The following is a 27,439-nucleotide window of genomic DNA, read 5'->3' as shown; positions in this document are numbered from 1 at the left end:
GCCTTGGCTTCTGGTAAAATTTGCTGTATGATGATTATAATTTTAAAGGCTCTTTATTGGCCTTAATGAATTTGGCCTGACCAGGAACAGCCTTGTAAAAAAATGTCTTGAAAGATATGGTGATCATTCGTAGATAGAAGATGGGCAGAACTGACTTCTGACTTTTGTGCCCAACTATTTAAAGCAGTGCTTCAGATTCTTAGTGGAAACTCCTTAAAAAAAATCTGAATTCAGCTCTGTGAACTGCTCATGCTCTTTCTGTGTTCTATGCTAGTGTTTTTTCTTCTTGTGGAACCTACACTCTTCATCCTAACTGGGGAATGGTTTATCAGGACTAATATTAAGAATTACTTGTGTATGCATTCTGTGATGTTCTGGTGCTATTGGAAAGAGCCTGCGTAGGCCCATAATGGCCATTACAGGAGGAACTATTTTGAAAACTTGACCTTAAATACCACATAAATGATCATCCTTTAGAAAGCCATTAAAAAATTTAATAATTCAGAACTATATTTTTAAGTTGCAGTACAAGCAATTTATTGCATGGCCATTTGCAACAACAGAAATATCTGACGAACACCTAAGATTTTGGTCAGAAACATGTTTTATTTATGTTCAAGTCTTAAACACTCGTCTTAGGTGACAAGAATAGGCATGGATCGACCTCAGTGGTAAATGTTCAGATATGCACTTGGAGATGGTGAGCTAAAGTCAGACATAGTTAGGTTTGAATTAGAATATTTTTAAAAAATATATATGTATAGATATATTTAGCAGAATAAGTGTTCATTAAATGCCATTTTCCATATGTTTTATCCCTACAAACTCTCAGAAGACAATTCTATTAAATTTTGCTAAACAATTTGATACTTGGACATATATTTATATTTTGGCTTACGTGATTAACAATATATCCAGGGATGTGAAATTACCATTTTCCAACTCATGATATAGATACAAATCCTATCTCAGTAGGCAGACAGGGAAGCAAGTATTGGAGCTCCATGGACCTATGTGATCCTACCTTTAACACATGTTAGCTCTTTGTCTTTTTGCTAGTCATTCTGTAATCCTGTTTTCCATCTATAAAATAAGAATAATAATACTTCTCAGAGCTGTTGGGAGAATGCAAAAAAAGAACATACATATCTATGAATGTGTATATGTACACACACACACATATATATATACATATTCTCAGTGCCTGGCATGTATAGATGCCTCCATATTGATAGTAAAGAATAGTTGTTACTATCATTTTACTTATTTCTCATTCACTCCCTATTCCAGTCTTTAATATGATTGTTCTTAATCTCTTTCATTCTTCCATCTTTACATTCTTAGCACATCTCATTTCATAAAAAGATCAAGGCTCAACGGCCTAGATTCTCTCAACATTTCACTCCTGTACCTTAGAATTTCTTGATTAATTTTTCTTTCCTCTGGTCTAAAACAAACTATACTTGGTCCACCATCTCTCATCTCAAAAACCTTACTTTTCTCCCTTTATGTTCTGCATTTTCATTGTCCTCAGTTTCCCTGCCTGTAATTCAGCCACACTTCTCTTTCTTCCTCATGCAAAGTGGTTTTCTATGCCTCCCTTTTGGTTTTTGTGTTTTCATACTTGTTATATTTTGACTGGTGGCAGGAACTGTGTTGTTTTAAGAGACTTTTAGTTCATGTCAAAGAAAAAACAGATCTGATATTAAATGATGAACTTCAAACAGTACAAGCTGTTTTCAAGCACTGCAGGCCCATGGCTTGGGAGATGAGAACATTAAGTCACACAGCCTTGAGCTGTGTAACTCTCACCTAGAAAGCCATTTATTTGCCTCTGAATTTGCTTTTTGTACTTTTGCCATTTAGTTTGATGTTACATAAGGGCCACCTAAATTATTCACATTTCAAGTCACATTTAAGTAGTACTTTCAGTGCTTATGAATTGCATTAAGGAATGAAGCAATGTTTTAGGAAATTGCAAAATCCATGAAATATCTCAGTAGGGTAAAAATTATAGTATTCAGTTTTCAAACTACATTTAGAAAGTATATTTTGAATAAGAAGCACTTGAAATTTTTTCTCATGATAATGGCTTTTAAAGAGTAATAGATAAAAATTCATTCTTTATCACTGGAAAGGATTTGATCATGCAATCCTTCCCATATAAATTAATTCTGTAGAGTTAAGTCAAAAGTCAATTCATAATGAATAAACAGTTAGTTTTAATATGTAGAGTACTGTCAGCTTTTTCTTTTAATTTGGAAATCGAGGCGACAGTCCAGGTTTTGGGATCTGCATTAGGGTCTGACAAAGCATTAATCCAAATCTCGAGAAGATAAAATGTACTTTAAAGACCTAAGCTGTATCTTTTTATTCTCTAAAACTGGACATTTTCCATTTTATTGATCTGAAATAAAGGAGATACTGTGAATCAAAATAATACAGCTATGAAAATCATTTTACTTAAAAGAAAACTTGTCAATCCAGATACAAGTTGAATAAAGCACTCAATAATTAATGTGCTTCCTGTGATCAATATGTATTCTTTTCTCTCACACACTCTAAATTACTTAATTGAATTTTACAGTGGTGTTTTACAAAGTGTGAGGTATTCCACTGCTTTGTTACTATGAAAAATAATACATATTAGGTATCTTAAGTGTATATTATTTAAAATACATACTGGAAATGATGAAAATGGAAAAAACATGTATCTCTTTTAAAGAAGCATATGTACAGTCATCCCCCCCTTATTCATAAAGGATAGGTTCCAAGACCCCCAGGGGATGCCTGAAACTGCAGATAATACTGAACCCTAGATATACTGTTTTTCCATATGTACACATACCTATGATAAAGTTTAATTTATAAATTAGACACAGTAAGAGATTAACTATAGAATAATTATAACAATATTCAGTAATAAAAGTTACGTGAATGTGGTCTCTCTCAATCTCTCTCTGATAATCGATCTGATAATTGAGGTGGCTATTGAGTGGCTAACAGGCATATACAGTGTGGATACTCAGGACAAAGGGATGATTCATGTTCCATGTGGGATGGAGTAGGAAGGCAAGAGATTTCATATCCTACTCAGAATGGTGTGCAATTTAAAATTCATAAATTGTTTATTTCTGGAGTTTTCCATTTAATATTTTTGGACCTCGGTTGACTGGATGACTGAAACCATAGAAAGCAAAATTGCAGATAAGGGGACTACTATATATACGTAAATATCAGTTTTGAATTCTTAACCCTTAATTCATAAATTGGCTTTATAATAATTTTGAACACCATATTGAAGTAACTGTCAATATATGGACAGATATCTTTGTAGATATTTTTATATCATAAAGGACATATTTTTATCCATATCATCTTTTTGCATTTAGTGAGTCTGATAATGAAGCATTCTCCATCTTATGTCATTTTGCTTTGTTTGCTTAAATTAACCTCAGAAGACAACTTCCTTTTGCTGTCTATTTGGTATAAACTTTCTATTGCAGGGTAAAATTATGAACATTGTAAAAATATACAGAGTCCTACAGTGCATCATTTCTTCTTGAAGGCAAGTGCTTGAAGTATCCCTGTGTTCGTTATTCTAATCACATTCACTCATTTAATTAGGATATCTTTATTGAGCTCTTGCTCTCTATGTGGCTATGATCTAGAAACTAGAGACACAGCTCAGATAAAAACAAGAGACAGAAGTCTCTGCCCTTATGGAACTTACAAGAGGTTTATTACATGAAGGAATCTAGTTTAGCCCTCTGAAACAACATGGCATGCACATTTGAAATATCTTGTCAGTTTGAATTGAATTCCATTTTAGTCATTGCGTGATGAGTTTTCTTTTTTAAAAATCACTGTCTTGTAAGAGTAACCAGGTTTTCCTCGGACCAATGTGTTGGATATCAAAGTTAATGTGAACTTGCTGACTGAAGATCTTTTTTGACCCTAATGTTTTAGGGTTCTCCCACCATGTCTTTCTAGAAGGGGATACGCAGCCCCACGAGCGACTGATCAACCAGTCCTTAGGGGAAAACATCCCGCTCGCTCAAGGTCGAGTGAGCACTCTAGTGTCAGAACCCTGTGTTCTGTCCACCACCTTGGCCCCGGAGGGTCGGCGCCACCTTCTCCGCTTCTGACCAGGTTGCTATTCAGTGTCCAGCCCAGCATTCATGTCCTGCCTCCGGGTGTTGGTGTGGTGTTGTACCTTCCTGAGCACTGGATGCTTTCACTCATTATGACACATAATTTTTAACTCTTTCTTTGTGACACTTAAACCTCTCCCACATCTTCTATTACTTACATCTATATTCACTGTACTCTGTAGTTCCTGCAAATTAGCTATCATTGAAAATTAAATTTGGTTGTGTTATGTCCTTCCATCTGTTTGTGGCATATTCATATATATTTTTATATATAACTTTTTAATTATGCAAAGTTCTTTATAATAAATTACCTAGAATTAAATGTGTTTTGCTTTGAAAACTATAAGGAATTTTTAAAAACTTTCATGTGTTCAGTAAAATCTTAGTTTTAAAGATTTTTAGTGAAAAAAAATGTTTGAATGCCCACAGATGGAGGTCAGCTTACTCCTGTATAAGTAGTAACGTGTCTGCACGCTTCTCAAATTTTTATTTGTAATTTTGATCCTTGCACCAGTATCTTTTATAGCATTTGCCCAAGGTTATTTTTTTAAAATATCTTTTAAGATTTTTTTTCTATTTAAAACTAAAGTACAAGTAAATGGTAATTTATAAAAAGTCTGCAGCTAGAACTATTCTTGTTACTTATAAATAATTTTAGATATAAATGTGTATTTAATAGTAGCAATTTAGGCAACAACCTGTCTTAACTAACCTATCCATGTTGTAACGATTCAGAGGCTGGAAGTAGATCTATTTGATTCAGTGCTCCCAAAAATAGGTACCTAACAGAAAGCCACAACTTCATAGAAACTTAGTGAAAAGAGGTGATTCTGAGTCTGCTCAGTTCAGAAATTCATTATGCAGAAATATGTGTGACAGACATTGCTCTGTCTCTTTTGGCCCCTTTTTATAATATTCCTTTACACACGTCATAAAAAGTATTTGATTTTGCTCCCAAAGACCTAGTTAGGTATTTTATATCTGCATTAGTTGTAACAGGACGAAGGAAAAGATTTTTGTCAGGCCCTCTTGGGATTTCATCATTTCATTCTCCCCCGACCTTTGTCTTCTGCCTGCAGGATGCACCGACAAGGAAGTCCAACCCATTCTCCTCCCGCAGACACATCTTTCAGCAGTCGAAGAGGAAGACAGCTCCCACAAGTGCCAGTGAGAAGTGGCAGTATAGAACAAGGTATCCGATAAAGAGAGATCATTGTCCAAAAATCTTGGATTTGAGAACCACCTCTTTTTTATATTTCTGTTAGCAGATGAATAGTATTTTGATTATATGCAATATGCTGAATCCTAAGAATTTAAGTTTCTTAGAATTTTATTCCCAGCACTGAGTTATAATGGTTCATGATACATATTCTATTTTTGCTGAGTGAGTGAATGAATGAGTTTGAGGTGGTCAATTAAAAGAATAGATCGAGCCCTAGAGATACCTTTTTTCAAAGGACAAAATAAAATTTTTAAAACCTCAGTACCATATGGTAGATGATGTTAAAAGAAGACTTATTTAAAGACTTGTTTTTAAAGTATTTTCTTGATTAAACTCTTGATCATATTGAAGGCTTTACTAGTGTTTTTCATTTTAAATTATTAGCAGTACCTTGTGTATTTTATATAAATTTGATGATAAAAAGTGACAGCACACACATTAGTGTTTTATTAAGTTTATGTTACTTAAAATTTTCTTATTTTAGACATATACACATTGTGTTTTATTTTCCGGGGTCAGGGGAGAGTGTTTTGATAATGGAAATTAAATTCTCTAAACTGCCTGGGCTAGATGACTTAAATACTGGGTTTAAATAGTCACTATTTTCTTCACATGACCCAAGGTGCTATGCCATGTCTCAGTAGGCAAAATGATTTATCAGTATATGTTATCACATAAATCTTACTAGGGATTTGTTAAGCAGTCTACTGAAATAATTTTTAATTTGGGCTTGTAAAATAAATGCAGTGGATTTATATTTAAAATGTGGTTGAAAACCTTCATTTTTATGAAATAGCTGACAGGTTAACATTTTGAATATTTTTTTCAACAGTATTGGTTGTGGCCGATGTTTACTTGCATTTCATTCTATGTTGAGGATGCTGGGTACCTGCCTTACTCATTTGAAGTGCTGTGCTGAATTTATCACAGAAATGTTAAAGATCTAGGAAGATAAATACATTGTTTCAAAGACTGATATGACAGTTCGTAAGAAGAATACTTATAGAAAAATTAGTGTAGATTTTAAGAAGTATCAACTTACTGATAGATGAATACATGTACAGTAAACTCTGGATTTGTATGATTTCTTAAAATCATATTCATGTCGTTAATCAGGAAAATATGAGGCTCTGTGAAACTCTGACTTTCTTTTCTAAAATAGCAATTAATTCATTGAACTCAATTCACGTGTTTAACAAACTTCTTTTTTCTGGGAACATTTTGAGAAGATAATTCATAATTAATGTTTTAAGACTGTAATTAGCAGTCGCCTAGATGAAATTGTTTTAAAATTTACTTTTAAAAAATAAACTTTGGTGTTTATTTAAAGTATCCATTCATGACTTCCTGTTGCACAACTAAATGAACTACAAATTCTGGTGTTTAGCTACAAACTCCATATTACTGACCATATTTGCTAAAGATTGATATCCAAAAAGTCACATGTTCCTAAAATTCTTTGCATTTCCTCCAGTTGCTGAAACACTTCAGGTTGAAACCAGGGTACTGCGTATAACTATAATATAGTAAAATTATAGTTATCTGTAATTTCTGTAGAAATAAGAATCGCATCTATAAAATCAATTGGATTGTATGCTGAATTTTGGTTTTTAAAAAAGCTCATGTTCTGTTGTTAATGCCATCATTACTATTTATGATATTCATATTCACAGTTGTCTTTCAGAATAATCATCAATTTATAAGGATTGAATTAAGGTGGGAAGAAAGGAGTGACTGAGGATGAAATTGATGGAGTTATTTTGATATTTAATATCACACATACACTAGTAAATACTTGTTATATAGATATAACCTTTTAAAAATATGACAGCATGTACTATTGTGGCTCAATGTTCTTCTATAATTAAAATAGATTTGATTTACTTTATGATGTTAACATATGCTTTGGGACTTTTGGTAAATGATGATACTGTCTGCCATCTTATTATGGATCTATTTCAAACTGAACAGTTCACATGACATCTTTGTGTATCCTAAAATATATTTTTAAAAGTAAACTTCTAATTTGATTCATGGGCTAGACAGAATTTAGTACATTCTATTTAACATTGCTTTCATTGTTGTTCTTAGGGCTCTAGAATTATCTTTTTTCTTTTGATATTATTTATTATACTTTAGTTCTATCTTTTATGAAGATTATTAATGCAGTTTATTTGCAATTAAGGCTCTAGTGCACTTGACTGCCTTCCTGTTTTTTATGTTTGTTTGTTTGTTTTATTTTTAACAAAGGGTAATTTTCCTTTTTGAAAAATAATTGAGTTAATAATAAGCATTTGCTTGGTAAGAGCAAATGTTTCAAACAGTTTAAATTCCTGGATAGTGATACAACTTTTTGTTGAACGTATAAAATAATTTTATTCATATATGATTTCTGGATGCAGTTATCTACATTATTGTGTTTAGGATGTGTACTGAGATTCTTAGATTGTTTGGGTACATATTTTTTCCCTCCATAATTCAGTTTTACTACACTCTCTGTACCATAAAAGCAACCTATATCATTTTAAAGGCTACCAGACCATTCGAAAAGACATTTACACTTAATTTTTGAAAAAGTATTTCACAGATTTTATTTTTTTTTTAAATTAAAAGTGATAACCTATTTTCTATATGGAATCGGATTATGTTAAAGTATAGTTACGAGAAAAGAGGAGTGCTTACAATATAGACTTTGAGATAAAGTCGCTGAAAAAATAGCCTTAAAATTTAGGTAACTCAAATGATATGTGATAATCGAGAGCAAAACCTTGCGAGAAATTTTTCTGGTTATAGTCCAACATTGTATTCCAGTGTAGTCCTTATGTAGAGTGAAGTTTGAAAGCAGCATGATTGCTTGCATAAAAATGTATAGTTTTCTGAAACCAAGTGATTTTTTTTGTTTTTCTCAACTGGATGTCTTTTAAAGAAATATTTAAAGATCATTTGTAACTTAACACTTGGTACACTAGCTGTGTTTTATGTGTTCTATTATATCTGCTACCTATAACTCTGATGATATTCCTCTTCAGAAATATCTAGATAGACCATTATTTCTCAATAAATAGTGTACCAGCAAGAAAGTTGATACAAAGCTTTATGGAATATCTAAGAAATATAGTCTCCAAAAAACAATTTTCCCTTGAGATAATTGATTTGAGAAGGAAGAAAGGATTAATTAAATTAGAATATATTTTTTTCATGTAGAAGGTGTAACAGAATATTTTTCACAGTGAAAGGAAAAAGTCTGCTTCTAATAGAAAATAGAATTTATTTTTTCTATTATGTGAAATTTCAAATTATCTAAAATGCTGTCATTTTTAAATAAAAATGTTAGTTATGAATATTAAATATGTGTTTAAATACATTTACAATAAAAATTCACAGTGGATTAAAATGAAAACATTTTAGTAAAATTTATGCTGAAATATTTTTTAATTCTTAAAAGGCAAGAAAAATAGCACAAGATATACTTTTCAGATGCCAAATGTATTAATTTCCCAATGTTCTTGTTTTTATCTCTAAATTGTTGTATTCATTTTTTCTTTAATGTTAGTACCATATTTGAGACTTCCTTATGGTTTGTCATTGTCACATTATATGTTATGCATTTTTATTCATACCATTGTGTTGAATCACACTTCCATGTCTAACTATAAATTTGCTGATTTCTTTCTTTTGTTTCCATCATTATGTGCATTTAATTCATTGAAGAACAAGAAAAATATAACTCTTCCACAAAAGGTAAATATTAATGTAACTTATTAACCATTTAATATTGTTCCTTTTCTTTCACAATATGAGAGTTTTATAACTGTTTTTATTGAAATAATGAGCAGAATTATTTAACAGGTGGTTTTTCCCTGCAATGATTTTGTAGGGTATTCTGATATTAATTATTTTGTATTTTGAGCAGTTCATATCAAAGAAGAAACTATTAAAATTAAGACTATTTCTGCTTCAAAATTTATTTAGACTGACAACTAGAAAACGATTCTTTTGGAAAATAATATCATATTTTTATATGTTTTTGTTTGTTTGTTTACATTCTCTTGCTCATAGATAAAATATTTAATTCTTACCTTCTGTTCCCATAATGTCTATTACAAAGGAGTAGAAAATCCTTAGATTTTCCCTTTTGATAACAGTAACCTTAACAAATGTTTGGCCCCCACAAGCAGTCCTGCATCCAGGAAGTAGCTGCTGAAATGTTACTCCTCATGGCTTCAATATTGTTATAATGCCCACCAATTCTATCTTCCTGAGGGATATAGGAGGAAAACCACTCAGCTTGCTGTGTTGGTACATTGCTCACATCTTACCTTATCATCTTTTCCATCATATTTGATTTTTGATATTTGGACTTGAGTTTCAAGTAGACGCACACCTCATCCAACTCTCATGTACCACCCACACCATTCCTATTCCATGTTATTGTTGTCCTGATAATTAAATATTTGAACGTGAGTTTTTACTTTATGAAATATTAATACTTAAAAATTATATAATGCTTTATCATTTAATAAAAGTACATTTACTTAATAGTTGTGGATTAATGATTGAATCAGATTATTGGCCGTAGTTACCCTAAAAGTTAGTCCCAAGAGTAGCATCATCCCCATCATGAATGATGAAACTCAGGTTCGGAGAGATTAAAGAGATGGACCTGTTCATACTGCTGATGAGCAGTAGACTACAAGCCAGTTCCCTTACTTTTGACCTCCTCCTACTATACTTGTGGGTATCCTATTTTAATAGGTACAAATTCCGAATATATTATCCCTAATTCCTAGTATATTGAGGTATGTGTTTATGTATCTCAGTGTTACAGTGTGAAAATGGGAGATAATAATTAATTACTTATTTTAGTTTGAATTTACAAAAAAGCATTTAATTCCGACACATAATACATATTCTAGCATACTGCCTAACATACTAGGCAATAAATTAATTAAATTATTAATATTAATTAAAAATTAATATATTAATTAAAAAATAAAAAAATATTCAATTTGATTAAGATGTTTTGGATTTTACATACTGGCCATCCTGCATTTTTAATTCAGATGCTAGAAACACTTTAAATTCAGTAGTGCAAAAATGACCAATATATTTGTACCTAGATTCAGAATAATTAATTTGGATTTACAAATTTTAGAATAATAAAGGCATTAAAATTTTGTATTAGAAATGAGTCATAACTTACTTCATTTAGCCAAAAAAAAAAAAAAGAAAAGTATAATAATTCTTTATTTAGAGCTCTTCCATATATATTATTACTAGCCAAAAGCTATGATTACCTAATCAGAACAAAACAAAATCCCTAAGTGGTACAATCTAAAATCTGTAGGAAGTATGCACTCTTAGAGGCTCGCCACAGAGCATGTCAGATTGTTACATTTTTACCAGGTCATTGTGTCCTGGCTGAAATGTGTCATCACTGACAAGTCTTTCTTATACATGGGATGTGAATCTGCTTCACAGTATGAACCACATGTCGAAAAACGACCAAAGAGGCACTTCCCAAAATGCATCCAGGCAAGGTGGAGGATACTACACCCCTCATGGATTTTAAAAGAGCACAGCTTAGCCACAAAAAGTTTGAAAAGCCCAGAAAGGATAGAGACAAGTTCAAGAAATTTTTTAAAGTCAAATTTTTAAGTTCACGTACCCCGTAAGAAAGAAAAAACAATTATTTTGCATAGAAATCCCACTGCCGTAAGTTGGTCTTTTCTGGGATCAATCATATTGGAGAATTAACTTACCTGTGTTCTCCCTGGATAGATAAAGACTGGGACACCACGTGCCTAGCTGACAGTATAGGCCATGGAGCTCCTAGTGAGAGTTTATTTTTGATAAATTATAGATGAACTTGGAGGACAACCAGTGGTACCAGTTTGTTGACTGAGAGGTTTCCCAAGGTGCATGACTTTCAGTGCTAAAACCAGGATAGTTCCGGGCAGGCTGGGACAGTTGGTCACCCTGACTGTAGGGAACCAGCGTATAATTTTCCAGCATATATATTTATAAATTATGAGTCTGTAAAACACATAGAGGTATAAAATGCTATTAACATTTTTAATGATAAAAAGAAATTATTGAGCACTTTATGTCAGTGTCTGTAAAAAGAATGCCATATATTTATTTTGTATCGTTACAACAACCTGAGACATAACTATTGATATCCTCATTTTCTAACTGAGAAAGCTAAAGCTTAAAAAAATTAAAAACTTGGCTCTTTATCAGTCATAAATTTGGTAAGTGGTGGAACTGGGAACTAGCCTCAAGCCTCACTCCTAAGACCATATTCTTAACCACTTTCCTCTATAGGCTCTCCAACATTCAAACAGCATTTATTATCTACTGTGCCTGCAATACCCTATAATTATAGTAACACATGCACAATTGTAAGGAAGGTATCCTTACCTGTTTTATAGTGAGAGAATCAAAGGGGTTAAGTGGAATGCCTAAAGTAACAAAGCTGCTGTAAGGCAGAACCAGATTTTGACTCCGTAACTCATGTTCTTTCCACGTCCCCATGTCTACCACACAACACCAGGATCTCAGAGAGGCCCGGTTAGAGGTTTTACATGCCCACGATGACCAAATTTTTCACCATTCCACTAAATCTTCTAATACCTGGCTTGCCTCTCAAATTACCATGCAGCTTGAGAAAACGAAGCTGGTATATTTGAATAAAGTTAACACATGCTTGGGGTTGAAAAGTTTACTGAGGAACTATAAATGTTCATACTACGTTATTTACCTTCTACCTCCCTCTTTTACATTTAAAGCTGAGAGACCATATCATCTTACGTTTCACAAACTGCTTTGTAGGCATATTTTAACTTATTCATCTAAAAATAAGCCAATTTTTCCCTCTCTGCTACATTTCTTGGACAGTTTTAAAGAGCCCAACAATGTAGTTTGGGGGCATCGAAATAATGATATAAGAAGATCAAAACAGAACCAGAAATTAAATGACTTCAAGGTGAGAAAAAATGTTATTATAATAAATTTCTAATTTATGTGCCTTTCGATAGTATTTCTTAAGTGTGTTAACTTTTGACTTTGAAGCAATTTTGAATTGTAACAAAACACATTATCTTTTCTACAAATATTAATTTCCTTTATACACAGAATAAGGGTCATTACATTTCAAGTGATTAAATGATTTGAACAGGAACAAAGTTAATGGCATTTGTTGCTTTTTGTTTTTCTGTTTCACTAATAAAATTTATAATAATTACTGTAACAAGGTAATAGGGGCTATTTAAGGATTGCCTCTACTCAAGTATATTTTAAAGCACAGGTGTCTATTAAAAGTGCTCAAATAAATTACCTGTACTTTCCTTCTTTAAATATTGGCAAGCAATTTGAATGCTAAGTCATACAAAATATAATTGTTATGGAACTATTAGCATTAACTTTAACTAGGTGCAATTATATAAAAAAGCAAAAACCATGATTTTAATAATTTTCCGTTATGTTAGTTATTGTATAGATAATATTTGCATACTTATTTTAATAGTATACCATGGTTGTAAAACACATTATAGGAACAAATATGTAACTTGACTTTTGCTAATGTAAACTAATATGTGTATTCTTTGATATCAGCATTGTTTTAACTCATTAAGTAGAAAAGGGTTTCAATTTTATTTACATTTTTATTAGATGCATATTAAGCCAGGTGATTTATTTCCTGTATTGTATATTAAGATTTCAAAGATTCAAGTTTCTTAATCTTCCAGGGCAGTGCTTTTCCTGAACACTTATTATGAATATTTATGAATGTTTATTCATAAATATTTAGAGCTTCATTAGTAGAAGTGTCTAATTTATCCATTTCTTTTTTTGCCACAAATCCATAAATATAGTTGTCATTCTAGCTTTCTCTTTAAAATCTAGAGACATAGAGAGTGAGCAGCTCATATAAAACAATTCAGAACTCTTGATTTTTACTCTATTTTCCCATCCTGCTGATTCAAATGTGATTATTTAAAATAACATTACAGGCTTTTAAAACTTCAGAGTATTTAACACTTAAACCAAGCAAACCTAAACTTACAAAAAAATGCCCCATTGAGGTAATAATGCATTGTTGCCCCCTTCTTCCTTGGATTCGTGGGGAAAATGCTGAGTAAAAATAGAAGGCAGACAGATGTGTAGCCATGGATAGACTTTTTAACTATTTTTCTCTAAAGGTATATAGGTCCCCTAAATATTGTAATTTTTGTTACAAATTTTAAAATTTGTAAACCCTTTTTACGGAAGAAAAGAAGAGACTGTCAAAAAATTGATGAATCTAGGATTTATGCCACATCAAGCCTTTCAAGGTAGAGTCTGTTGACATCAGTGTAATTGGAATAATTAAAAATTATAGATAAACATATTGGAGATCACTTGGGATAAACAGCATGACCCCAGGGAGTGATTTTGTTATTTCCGCAGGCCTTAATTACAAGGGTCGCTCTTCACAAAGATATTTGAAGAAGTGCCTCATAAGGAGACAGTGCTCCCACTGAAAACCGAAATACATTTTAAAAAGCTATTTAACCCTGTGTAATATGAAAGAGCAAGGTAAAATGACAGATTCTTTCATCAAGAGCCTGACTTTCTTATCTGTCATGTATCTGACTAGTATTTTCAGTGTTACTCTAGGGCTTGACAGTTTTGACACTGAAAATGATGTCTGGGGTTGGAAGTCCTGAGCTTTGTTTTAGACACTTTAGTGAAAATCAGCATTGCTTAAACAAGAGATGGTCTCGTGGTTTTGGCTGCAGTGAGACTAGAGTGATTATATATACAAATTACCTATTTCATCTGTTTTAACATTCAGTTTCAATTATCTGTGCCAAAACACAGGTTATTTTCTTTAAAAACCCCTAAAGACAGTGTGATATTTTCATTTAATGTGTGTTATTTATTTGTTGTGTTTTATGTTTCTCAGGCTGGATAAATGTTATCATCATTTTATTGTTTGTATTATGATAGCATAATCTTTACCATCCAAAAGAATCATAGAGCACTAAGAACTTTGGTATATTTCTATCCTTGCAAATTGAAATGCATTTTATGCTAGGAAAATGACCCAGAACTTGCCCATTTCTATATAGTCAAAATATTTTAAACATTTAATCTTTATGTACATGTGCTATATATGTGTTTGGAGAGGTAGGATTATGTAAGTATATCATAGTTGCTTACTACATTTGTATGACTCCAGAAATGAGGATGAACATGCAAGGAATACATTATGTTTTTATTGGAAAAATAGAAAATAATAATGTAAAATACATTGGTGAATATGTTATCCCTTAACATATATAGTGTTGATAAATTAGCAAATTAAAAAATGCTGGAAATTAGGTAATAGAGCAAGAAAATAAGTTGTAGTTCTCTATTTTTAGAAAATGTGAACAAAAAAACTTTCACAATAACCTACTGAACTAATATTAGAATCATAGGCTACAACAGCAGTTACTCTAAGCAGTCTCTTCACTTTACATATAAAAACTCCATGGTGGAGAGCTATATCAGGAATTAATCAAGGCAGCATTGATAAACTGATAAATGGTTATGGGTCTAGGACTGTAATCTGCCTAGTCATTCCTACCTCTGGATTTTTACCATTTGCCACATTGCTTCAAGGACTATAGAGAATGTTTGTCCATCTTAACTTTATAGGAATTCATATTCCTCTAAAGTCTAAAAAAACGACGAGCAGAGACTAGTATTACCTTTCGAATTTTCAAATATCCAACCATGTATCTTTCTAGTCAGGCTTTTTATTATGTATACAGATTACAGACTCAATTAGTTAAATATTTTCATCTTTTATACTTTTTGATCTTTATGTTTCACTTATTGTTCTTTGTATTTGAGGTCTCACTATCAGTGGGGTGTTTTGTTTTTTTTTTAAATAGCTTCAAGAGATTTTTTTTTCAATGCTATCAATAACTGAGGCATTGTAGGTGTTTCATTCATTTCATGTAGGTGTTAATGCTATCAATAACTGAGGCATTGTAGGTGTTTCATTCATATTTCACTCTTCCTGACAATTTTCAGGTATGTGATCATTTATCATTGTTCTCTCTGAGACACTCATTGGAGCAAAGATGGTGTTATACTATCGAGGGACTCTTGAATTGCTATACAGCAAGGAAGCAGAAGCATTAATTTTTCTATTCATTTAGTATGATGGCACATTGTAGGTAACTAGACAAGTTTAATTACCCTGTCCAGATATTATCATGTATCACTTTTGACACTTATACTGGCTAACCTTGTCACAAAATAAAATACTCAATCTTTTTTACTTTAAAATACTTAACAATAAATTGTTGTTTCTGTTTTCTTTTATATTCATATTTTACCTCAAATACTTGAAAGTATTGGAAAGTTTAACAATATAGTGTATGGATTTTTTTTTGCCTACAAGCACAAACATTTGAAATTTCAGATTTATGTTAATTTCTAGATGCCTAGAGAGAATTATGAAATATTTAAGGAATTTGAAGATCAGATTCATCTTTATGTAATTGTAAATTTATAAATAACATATTTATAAAGTTTAAAATTTAAATTATAGTGATCTTAAATTGTACATAGCTATAATATTGATAATATTTTCGAGCAAATCACATATGACTGGTAAGTCAAAGGAGTTTCCCAGAAAATTAAATTCCCTTTGGAGGAGGCGATTCTACATGAATTTTTCTCTGTTGGATTAGGGAAGATTTATTAAGGATCCTTATGTTGTTTTTTTAAAAAATCATAGGATTCTTTAATAAAGAAATAGAGAAAAATCCATGTAGTCACAAACAATATTTGCAAGTGATTTCAGTTTGTTTGTAGATTCATCATAGATCAACTGTAACAATAGATTAAGAATTTATAGCAAAGCATGACATGAAAAAAATTATTTTAATCTCTCTACTTTGACTAATATTTATTACTTTCCATTAGAAAACTATAATAAATTATAGACTTTTTATATTATATTTACTTTTCTCACCTTGCATGCTCCAATCAGTTATTCTTGTTGAGTTTTAAGACAAAAAATGATTTCATAAATATGGTTTTAATGTAACCCCTAAAAATAAGTTCCAGTTTTATATTTTCTTAATGATAATATTGAATCGTTTTTTGAAATATGGAGATTTATCTGACAAAAATGCCAGAGTTTAGAAATAACAATGTACATAGAGTAAAACTGATCTAAAGAAAATGTGTTATTTTCAATAAATACTTTTAGATAAATAAATATTTGCTTTTAAAAAGCACAGTTTATTCAACATCAAAGACATCATGCAGTTTATAGAAGGTTTAGTGAAAAATTCTAGCTTCAAAAACACTTTTTTATAAAATTGCAATGTTAATTACACCTTACAGGCTAAGGGAGATGAATTGTTTATGTTACTAACACTATTCATAGCCAAAATATAGTCTTTAGTACACACTCTTATCTTTGACTATATTATATATAATATAAGCTATGTTTTTATTAAAAGACTAAATGAAATTATATGATAACTTTATCTGTAGTAGGCAATAAGAGGAGTTATTTAACTCTAGTATATAGCAGCTTTAAAATTTAAAAAATAAAAACCCAAAAGTTGCCCAAATTTTTTATCTTTTTGTAAAAGAATGGCAACTGACATTGTGGTGATTTTGTTAGTTTATAACGCTACTAAAATTCAGAATGTTCCTCAAATATGAATTTAATGCTAGGATTTGTGGGAAAATTGGAAAATATTTTATTTAATATTTTAATTTTGCTATTGTCATTAAATTGTTAAAATAATATAAAATTTTTAAATCAGTGATCATACTTTTCAAAGTAAATATTTGAGCTCTCTAGGCTGTGGTTAATTTTACTTATAGTGAGATACTCAACAGGTAACCATATTCCCAGGATTCAGTTCACTTTTAATCATCACTAATCATTTATCATTCTCTGTATAAATCATGTACATTAATGGAATCATGCCTTCTGGTTCAAATTTGTGATAAATATTCTATTTTAGTCCCTAAACTTGTCTTACTACGTTCAATACACCAATAATTCAGAAATAATGTCATTTTATTCCACAACATACAGTTGAAAAATAAAATGCAAAATAAGCATAATTTGTAGAAAAGTTAAAAACTTCTAAATTCACACTGAAGGCTCGTCACTGATATTTATGAAGGAAACTTTTACTGAAACATGATAACTTGTATAACCAATTATTTCATAATACATACTAATCTACATATCATCAGGAAATAAAGAGAAATACTAAAAAATGTGAATTATTTGTAATTATCTGACTTTTTGATATGAGTAAGTAGATAGCTGTTTGCATTTTACTTCTCTTGGAATCTGAGCAAGTAATGAGGATAGCATAGCAAGTACAATTTTGCTGCAGAGTCAAAAGGATCTACTCATGATTCTGTGTCAATATTAATTTAGAGATTTTATTTGACAGATTAAAAGATGTCAACTTTCACTTCTTTAAGAATAAAGATAGTATATTAATCATTTTGGGAAAGTAAGAGTGAAGTCATTTAAAATCATTATAAGATTTAGTTAGGCCACCACTGTCCTCTTATGATTTAGTTTCGAGTTTTGCAAAGTAAAGATTTGAATGCAGCCCTGTCATAAGCTAAGTAGTTCTATTTAGAGAGATGGGAGGTTGTCCTGGCAAGGTTCAATCACCAGAACTGTTTCAGACTGCTTCAGACTGCTTAGCTCTTGGAAAATAATCTTTTCAGTGTCAAGTTTCCATCTTCCCTAAGAAGTACATGGCACTTAAAGTGAAGCTTATAAAGCTATGGGCTAATCAGTATGAAAAATTTCATACAATTAATATTATTTAGTGAGAATATTCAAATTTTATCCTACATAGAGGTTGCTTTGAATTGTTTTAAGCTTTAATTATAAAGTACAACTGATTATAGTTCATTTGACTTCCTCAAAGCTCAAAGACAGAGCAGTACCCAGAGGTACCCACACTGTAGGCAAAAGGCAGAGAACAGATATTTGTACATTTTCTTATCTTGCATATATGGTTTTCTATAAATATAACTCCTATTTTTCAATAACTTTGTCTCAATTCCTATTTACTTTCAAACAACATTTTGCTTTATAATACTCATTATGACTCCGTGTGTATTATCAAATAATAAATTTGTGAACGGCTTTTCTCAAGATCTTCATTGAACCATCCTTTAATCATTAGTAGTCATCATTTACTGTCTCTGAAACCAACATTTTCAAGTGTGCGTCATTGCTTAATTCACCTAACTGATCTTAGGGATTGATATTTTCTATCTAATTTACTGAATTTAAACAAAAGCTTAAACATATAATAATTGGTGTTAAAAAAATATGATTAAAACTTTTAGCCACAGATTTCAAACTATGTATCTCTTGGACTATTAGTCTTTGTACTTGAACACAAAATAAAAGCTGCATATTTACTTAATTTTTAAAATTGGTGTCAGTGTCTTTTATCAAGGACGATAGGCCATGTTTAATCATTGCAATGGAAAATTTTTTCAGCAAATATCTTTATAAACTTTTTGTAAGAGATGAAATATACAGCCAAGCCAATCAGATATATCAACATTTCCATTTCCTAAATCATTAGGGCCCCTTAGCAGAAGCCCCAATACACTAATCACAATTTTTTTCCACATATGTATATATATATATGTATAAAACACATCTTAGGAATAAATGTTAGCACTTGTTTAAGAGGTTGAATAGTCCTGAAAGTTGGCAAAAGATAAGTTGTAAAAAGTAAACATAGGTCTCCTACAACACAGGTATATATTTTGAAGTTTTCTCTGCACACAACTGTACCCTTAGCTATCTTTTCTCCTTTATTTGTAAAAAGGTAAAAATTAAAGGCCGTAATTCTTCCCATCTAAACAGTCACACCTCACACTTTCTACTTAGGAGATTAATAAAGGCTTAAATGGAATATAGTTCTTTATATATTATAATTAAAGAGCTAAAATTTTTTATCACATTTTCAGAACTTATGAATTTTATATATGTAGTCAGACATAGCCATCAGAAATAGCAAACTAATCTTTTAGTTCATTTTTAAGACTAGCAAAAATTAATGATTTAATAAGAATGCCTCATAAAAGCGGGTTTTTATAAAACTGTTGGTGACTTTTAGTTGAGGATGTTAAGTGGGTGTGTGCATGCATGTGCATATATGTGTGATGTGTTCAGTATGCATATTCGTTTTCTCTATATATGTACATGCAACAATTAGTTGATTAAAACATTTTCACAATTAAATTTGGTTTCACATAATCATTTATGAATGGAATTGATATCAGATGAAGATATAGAGTACTTTTGTTACTAATATTTGTGTTCCTCATTTTGTATGAGTTGAGTCATGTTCATCTTTAGCTTAATAGTTGCTAACTTTGTATATTCTGCATTTTGTTTAATTTACTAATCACATTATTTCAAAACTTCATTTAATTGAAGTCATATCAAAAGCATTAAAATTTTAAACCATCCAGTTCCTGAAAGTTTCTTCACATGTTTTAATAAGCTTCCATTGTGTGTTTTTGCAGCAAGCTTAGTAGTGGAAGAGCGAACAAGACAGATGAAAATGAAAGTGCATCGATTTAAGCAGACAACAGGGTCTGGTTCTAGTCAAGAACTTGATCGCGAGCAATATTCCAAGGTAAAATTAGTAGTACCCAACCAATAGTCTCACTTTTATAAATATACAGTATGTGTACCAGGTAGGACTAGCAAGCACCAAGTTATATGAGCAAATGATAGTCTTGCATCATAACCTCTCTCCTCTTGATATCATCACAAGATATAACTTTATTAACATATTTATTAACTTAGATTTTATGTTTTTTCCTAAAAAAATGTAAATACTTGATATTATTAAAGTCACTTAATGATCGGTTGTCAATAAATTCACGTAAATAAGCAAGATATACAAAATAATTTTATTACTTGAATATCATTTAATATTGCATTTAAAATATTAAGTTATAGCTTTAGAGTCTTAAATACCATTTTAGGTTGATATTTACTATTGAGATTTGTTACCAAATGAAAAATTATGCAATGTGAGATTTCTTATTGATTTGTCTATAGTGAGAAAAGTAACTGATATCAAAGATTTCAAAGAAACTGAAATCCACACAGTTCCAAGTGCCAGTAAACATTTAATTTATATTTTAATGTTATTTTGTAAAGATACAGTAAGAAGTTTATAAACTGCTGATTTTAATTAAAATATGCATAGAATTTTATACTTCATTAAAATTCATATATGTGTATATGTAAAAATATATAAAAATCTGGTTTGTTTAAAAAAATTTTTTAGAATACGACAAAAGTAGCAGCAGCCATTACAGGACAAACTGTTATAATTTGATGTTGAGAAGCCCTTTTGGAAGCAATGACCTTTTAGAAATTCAAAGTTAAACTATACTAAATATTGTTAGCTTGAAATATGTACCTAGAAAAATTTACTTACATTTATTAAAATATAGTTACTATACCATATTATGATAGCTTCAGGTGTGCAACACAGTTATTCTATATTTAAATACCTAACAAGTGGTCACCACAATAAGTCTAGTAACCATCTAACACCATGCAAAGTTATGATGTTATTGACTATATGCCCCTGAAATATCTATGCACCCCTACGTTCATTGCAGCAGTATTTACAACAGCCAAGATACGGAAGCAACCTGATTGTCCATCAATAGATGAATGGATAAAGATGTGGTACATATATACAGTGGAATATTAACTATTTTAAAAAAGAATGAAATCTTGTCATTTGTGATAACATGGATGGACTTAGAGGGTATTATGCTAACTGAAATAGAACAAATACCATGTGATTTCACTTATATGTAGAATCTAAAAAAACAAACAAAACAGAATCAGACATGGATTTGGAGCACAAACTGATGATTGTCAGAGAGAAAGGATGAAAAAAATTTTTAAATAATGGAGGTTGTTCATTATATAGCCAGATATTTAGAGACTAATACAAAAATTAGGTGGTCACAAAATATGAATTGTCACCAGATTACTTTAGAATCGTGTATATTAAATGCAGTTTATCACTTTTTGGATTAGCTGCAAAAGGATTAACTGAGTCACTGTGATTTAGGTAGCCCAATTCCCTAGGATTCTAAAACAACATTTTAAAAGGTAAAATTAATAAAGAAAAAAATATCAGCATACAAAATATCTTGATGTTGTATAGAGCCGCTGATTCTAACTCTACATATGTTCTTTGTGGTTGATTCTATATAGTATTATCACTTAATTAGCTCATTTGTCTGCTTTATGGATATCATTTTTGTTTTCTCTTACTACAAATGCAGTAGGAATTAGAAAGCAGGATAATTTAGCCTTTCTTCCTTCCCAGTTGGATGCAGTTATCTGAAGTTTCATTAAAGCTGGAAATACTCTATCATTTTTTTAGTGCTATGTCAAAAGATGAAGTCAGATAGAATAGCTGGGGGACATAGGACCAGTAGAGAATGCAAGAAAGCGGTAAATAAAGAATCTGGATAAAATATTAAAAGCCTTTCTGGATCATTCTGAACCAGGACTCTAATCATTAATTAGTTGGTCAAAAAATCTACATAATGAAATGCCATAGAAGTCTAAACCACCACTAATACTTATATTTGTAATATAACTAGGTTAATCTTTCTGGGAGATTCCAAATTCTCTGGCTCATAGAAATTTAGAACTTAAAAATACCTCAAAATAATCTATTCCAGCTCTCTTATTTACTACATTTATGAAAACTGAGGCTCGGAAGGAAGGAGATTTACCAAAATGAATAAAGCCTTTGATAAGGCCCTAGAATTCCTGATTGAGAATAAGGTACCACCATATTCTGCTTCTTACATCATTGAAATATATACTATATTCCAGTTTGATTCAGAGGTTCTTCTACAGCTTTTAATTTGCATACAATTTGATTATCGTATTCTATTTTTTCTCCCTTCTTTGCATAGACATCCCTCTTCTCTCATTGCATTTTAATATTTAATGAAAAACTTTATTTTCAAATACATTGCTGTTCTTACTGCATAAATTGGTACTGCTTTGTTAAATAAATAAAATGATTATAAATTATCATTAAATGTGATATCAAAGATATGGTATCCTTAAAAAAACTTTTAAAAATATAAAATAGGAAAAATATATAATATAAAATAATGAATAATTAGCTTTTATTTTAGATGTGTCAAGTAAAAGATATTCTTCACAATTCTAATATTCATATTATGGCCTAATGCTTACAATAAAATTTTTAGTTTTCATAGCCCATTCAGGTAACTCAGATCTCTCTCACATACTTGAGAAATTATGTTTCATTTTTTTATTCATTTACCCCAACCTTTTTATAATTTACTAAACAAAAATATATTTTATTTATATAATTAAGAACTGATATTGTTGAAAATTTAATATACAGTTGATTTTGAATCTGTTCTTCTTTATTTGAGATTTTGGATGAAGCAATACACCTTAGTTGAAATTCTACCAAATTAGAAATTAACCATTCTCAAAGTATTCATATCCAAACACCAGTAGAACTAAATTTTCTTTAAGGGAAAGAATTTTGGACAAATATAATATAATTCCTAAGATGTTTCAAACCTGACACCTCCTTTAAAAGGTTAAATGCCCTTAATATCCCTCCTAAGGAATTAGCTCTAACTTTGCTTTAAAAAAAAAAGCACAGAACTACTTTGGTATCACTGAAATGTGACGCCATACTGCTTTTTCATTGATGTTGTACAGAGTTGCATGCCTCAATGACAAGGTGGAATTCATAACTGGAGAGTGAGTTTGCATTTAGGTACTCACATTTTAGAGTGCTTATGTTTCTGTAACTCAGGGAACAGCAACAAAGATTGATATGATGGGTATTGTAGGTAGCTGCTGAGGGTTTATTATTACTTACTTATAAAAATAGCAGCCCTATAATTAGAGCCTCCTCTACATCAAGGACTTATTTCCCTGCTGTCTGATCAGTATGCATTCCTCCTGTAGATATAATTATGTTTCTCAAAATATAATATAATTAACATATTTCTATTAAAACATTTAATTGTTAAATAGGAAATTTACCAAATTATACTTGATAAAAAGCCAAAGTTATTATTTTAACTTATAACAGTTTGAAAATAAGTAAATATAGTATCAAAAAATGAATATAAAAGTATTTCATTTCTTTCAAATAACCAATGTAAAGAAAATTGTGATCTCTTTTCAGACCAATGGATCATTCTTTACCCCAATATCGAAAAATTGAATAGGACGTATATTCTTTTTAAATTCCTTGTTTTATCTCTTTGCTGGAATAGCAAAACTCTATATACAAAAAGGTTGAGGAAGAGATGGTTTATAGAAAAGGAAAGGTTCTTTAGCTAGAGAAATATTTCCATATACACTCACATATCCTTATGCTAACATCTGGACTAATTATTGACAATTGTCTAATAAGGGGAACATTTGTTCTGGGTGTCAACACAATGCTAGAAAATCTACTGGGTAAATTTTTGTGGTATTAGAACCCAATTCTTCTCATATTTTGTCACACACAAGCTATTATTTCAATATATTTGGAAACATATAATTACATAATATATCTACTTAGCAAAATAACTTCAAAACCAAGTAACATAGGAGTTATTTTTGTACCCTACTAATGGTATTAAATTCAGATTCTACTATGTGAGCATATTAAGGTTTTATCATATCTACTCTGTAAGTGAAAAACAGTTCTAACTAAAATGAATTATGTCAGGGTCATGTGATCGGATATGACAGAATTTGATGATGAAGTATTATCACATTACTTTGAGTATATTATCTTAAAACATTAATTTTAGATCATACATGAAGCCATATAAATAGTTCAATTCTGGATATAACACATAGGAATTTCCTTTTGGATTACAATTTAGCACATAGCTTTCAAAAATCACAATTATGAAAAATTTTTTGGAAAGATAATTTTGTAGATATTCTATAAATGTAGAATTCTTTTCATTCTTTATGTAAAATTATTTGCCCAATGCATACACATGAGAGAAGAATTAACACTAACATTTAAAAACCTTTGGCTGAACTGCTCTCATCTGAGAGATTATTAAATAAACATGATTCCTTTGTCTAGGATTTTTTTAAATATTGTTTTATGCTTTATTTTGTATATACAGATTCAGGTTTTAGCGTCAGTTAAATATACTTTGGCAAGACAATTGTTTTTACAAATTTTTAAGAATAGTGTGTTTGGATTATTTTAGTTTCATTTAAACCCATCTAATATGGAACATCAGAGGATGGATATTTTTTTCTACAGGTTTAACAAACATTTGATGTTTTCACACATTAACACATAAATCTAAAATTCACTTGCTTGATAAGAAACTTAAATACTCAATTTTTAGTCATATGTTTCTCTTGGTTATGTGTTCTATTATTTTATATAGGAAGTTACATTATCTTACTTTCCAGTACCTAAGTTAAGAGAATCACTTATATACTAGTGATTGTAAAATTATATATAATTACATAAGCTTACTACTTAATATACTGAAAACATATATTAAAATAATATTTAACATATACAGCTGTTCACAATATGATAGTTACAATAAGACAGTGAATTAGAAATAAGCGTAGATTAACTGCTTTGACAACTTTGCATGTTTTAATCTTTTACCTAACGTTTTCTTAGGTAATTAATACCAAAGACAAATTTAAAGACATGTTTAAATATAAGATATAGTGTATATTGAAATTTCAATAAGAATCCCATTTTTTACTTTCAACCCTGAGTTGATAGTTTAAATCTGAAAATGTCTAAGCATACCATAATAGAAAGTTTAAAGCCAGAGTCCACTCTTTGCATCCATTGCTTTACTCATCTTTGGCACGGCCCCTCAGCTTTAATATTAACCCTTTTTTTGTGAAAAGATCTATTTTTTTAAGAATTTTGAAAGAGCACAGTGTCTTAGAATGGGGAAGGTGGTGGGTAAATTGAGTAGTTGTAGAAAGAAGAAAGAAGCACAGACAGATGGACTCAGTCTGTACCACGGGTAGAGTAAAGGTGAATAAATTAGGCAAAAATAAAAACAAAACAAGAGAAAAAACAAATAAGATTTTGAGATTTTAAGTATGTGCAAATAATTAATTCACTGAATTTTTCACCCAAGCATTTAATTTTTGTTTTTAATTTATAATTCAGTTTCCATAAACTACTTTTTTACCATTCAAAGGATGTAGGTTTTTTACATTGGAAATCATATATTATGTTAGTGCTTGGATTGTTTTAGATTTCATACCTACTTTTATGAAGGTACACTTTTATTTGGTGTTGGATAAGTAGTCATTAATCTCACCATGTGTGTCTCTTTTTCCTATGATCTGACGACGCTCACACTCTCTTATTTTTAATCTATAGTATAACATACATAAAGATCAGTACAGAAGCTGTGATAACGTCTCTGCCAGATCATCAGATAGTGATGTCAGTGATGTGTCCGCCATTTCCAGAACCAGCAGTGCCTCACGCCTCAGCAGCACAAGCTTTATGTCAGAGCAATCTGAGCGCCCTAGGGGTAGAATCAGGTGAGTTAGCAATACTGTGTCTTTATCCGTGATATGAAAATGCAACTAGCTTGCTGAATGTTCTTGCTAAAACACAGTTTGGATCAATTAATAGAAAACAGAAATAGTAATATTTCATTAAAATAACTGGGACTGGAGTAAATTGAACATTTATTAGCTATTGTGTAGTATCGCCACTAGACTGTTTGGTATTGTCTACTGTAAGACATAGCTGGTAACCATAGTCATAATTTTAGAGATTGCTCTGAGTCACACTTGCAGGAGTTTCTTTCTAATATGATTAAATCCACAGAGCATCCTTTAATTCGCTTGTCAGAAAGCTTTTTTCTGTAAAGCTTAGTAAAGCCAGATAGTAAATATTTTAGGCTTTGCTAGACAGAGCTTGTACATCTACTCAACAGTGTTGTAGTGTGAAAGCTACGTAAACAAATGAGCATGGCTATGTTCCAATAAAATTTTATTTACAAAAAACAGGAAGCAGACTGCTCCCATGGGCTGTAGTTTGCCGACCTCTTCTTTAATCCCATAGCAGTTGGTCAGCTTTTAGGGTAGAATGGAGTAGATGTGATAACAAAATACACACTCTAGTTTATATTATGTGAGCTGTAAGAAATTTACATGTTTTTTAAATCACCGGCAGTGCTCTTGTGTTCTTACAAAGCAAATACCCTGATGAAAGGCAGAAGACCTCAGGAATCCAAGTCCCACCTTAAGTAAAGTAGACCCAGTAGGGACACGACATATTTTATATCAGTTCTTAACTAGTTTCCCAATATAGAAGTTTCATTATTGGAATCAGAGAGTTGATGGAAAGCCCAAGAAATATAAATGTTCAAAATAGGAGCAATTATATATCTAATACTCTGAAAGTCTGATATTATTACACATTTTCATGAAGTGCAATAAAATGTATTTTTTGGATTTCCCTGTACCTAGCACATCTATTGAAGAAAGTTAAGAGTAATTATCTTACTGTTAATTAACAATGTCATACTCTGATAATCTCCATGAGCAATTTCAACTGATAAAATATTAATAGAACATGTTTTATCTTTATGATGTTCTTAGCATCTTGTCCTAGCAGAATATTAAGTTTTCTAAAATTTAAGAAAATTAGAAGGGCTAAAGACTGCTAAAGACTGTAGCCATGTTGAATTGCTTGGAATCAAGGGTAAAAGTTATGCTAATAGATACATTTTTTTATTGAAATTCTAGTAAGTGATTATATTTCAAAATCTATTCAGTTTACCAAGAATATCAATAAAAAGGGCTTAAACAAAGACTTTACTTTTAATCACTGAAAATAATTTACTAATTATAGAACCATAAATCTTGAAGTAATTTTTCTTTATGTTCACAATAGAGCCAATACCTTGAGTTCTATGCTATAAAGTATTACTA

At 30.7% G+C, this 27,439-nt stretch overlaps 1 protein-coding gene across 1 annotated transcript in view; it reads left to right on the top strand.

The window, feature by feature from the left end:
• The window catches only part of RIMS1 (regulating synaptic membrane exocytosis 1), a 416,356-nt gene that overhangs the window by 314,763 nt on the left and 74,154 nt on the right, over positions 1–27,439 (top strand). Inside the window, 4 exon segments of the mRNA XM_025042852.1 lie at positions 5,234–5,346; positions 9,088–9,117; positions 19,966–20,078; positions 25,872–26,038. Of these exon segments, the coding sequence (XP_024898620.1) occupies positions 5,234–5,346; positions 9,088–9,117; positions 19,966–20,078; positions 25,872–26,038 (423 nt within the window).

The sequence above is a fragment of the Pteropus alecto genome, unplaced genomic scaffold (genome assembly GCF_000325575.1).
Source record: "Pteropus alecto unplaced genomic scaffold, ASM32557v1 scaffold7, whole genome shotgun sequence".
In the NCBI taxonomy this organism is placed as follows: Eukaryota; Metazoa; Chordata; class Mammalia; order Chiroptera; family Pteropodidae; genus Pteropus; species Pteropus alecto.
This window is presented reverse-complemented; position numbering and strand designations above follow the sequence as displayed.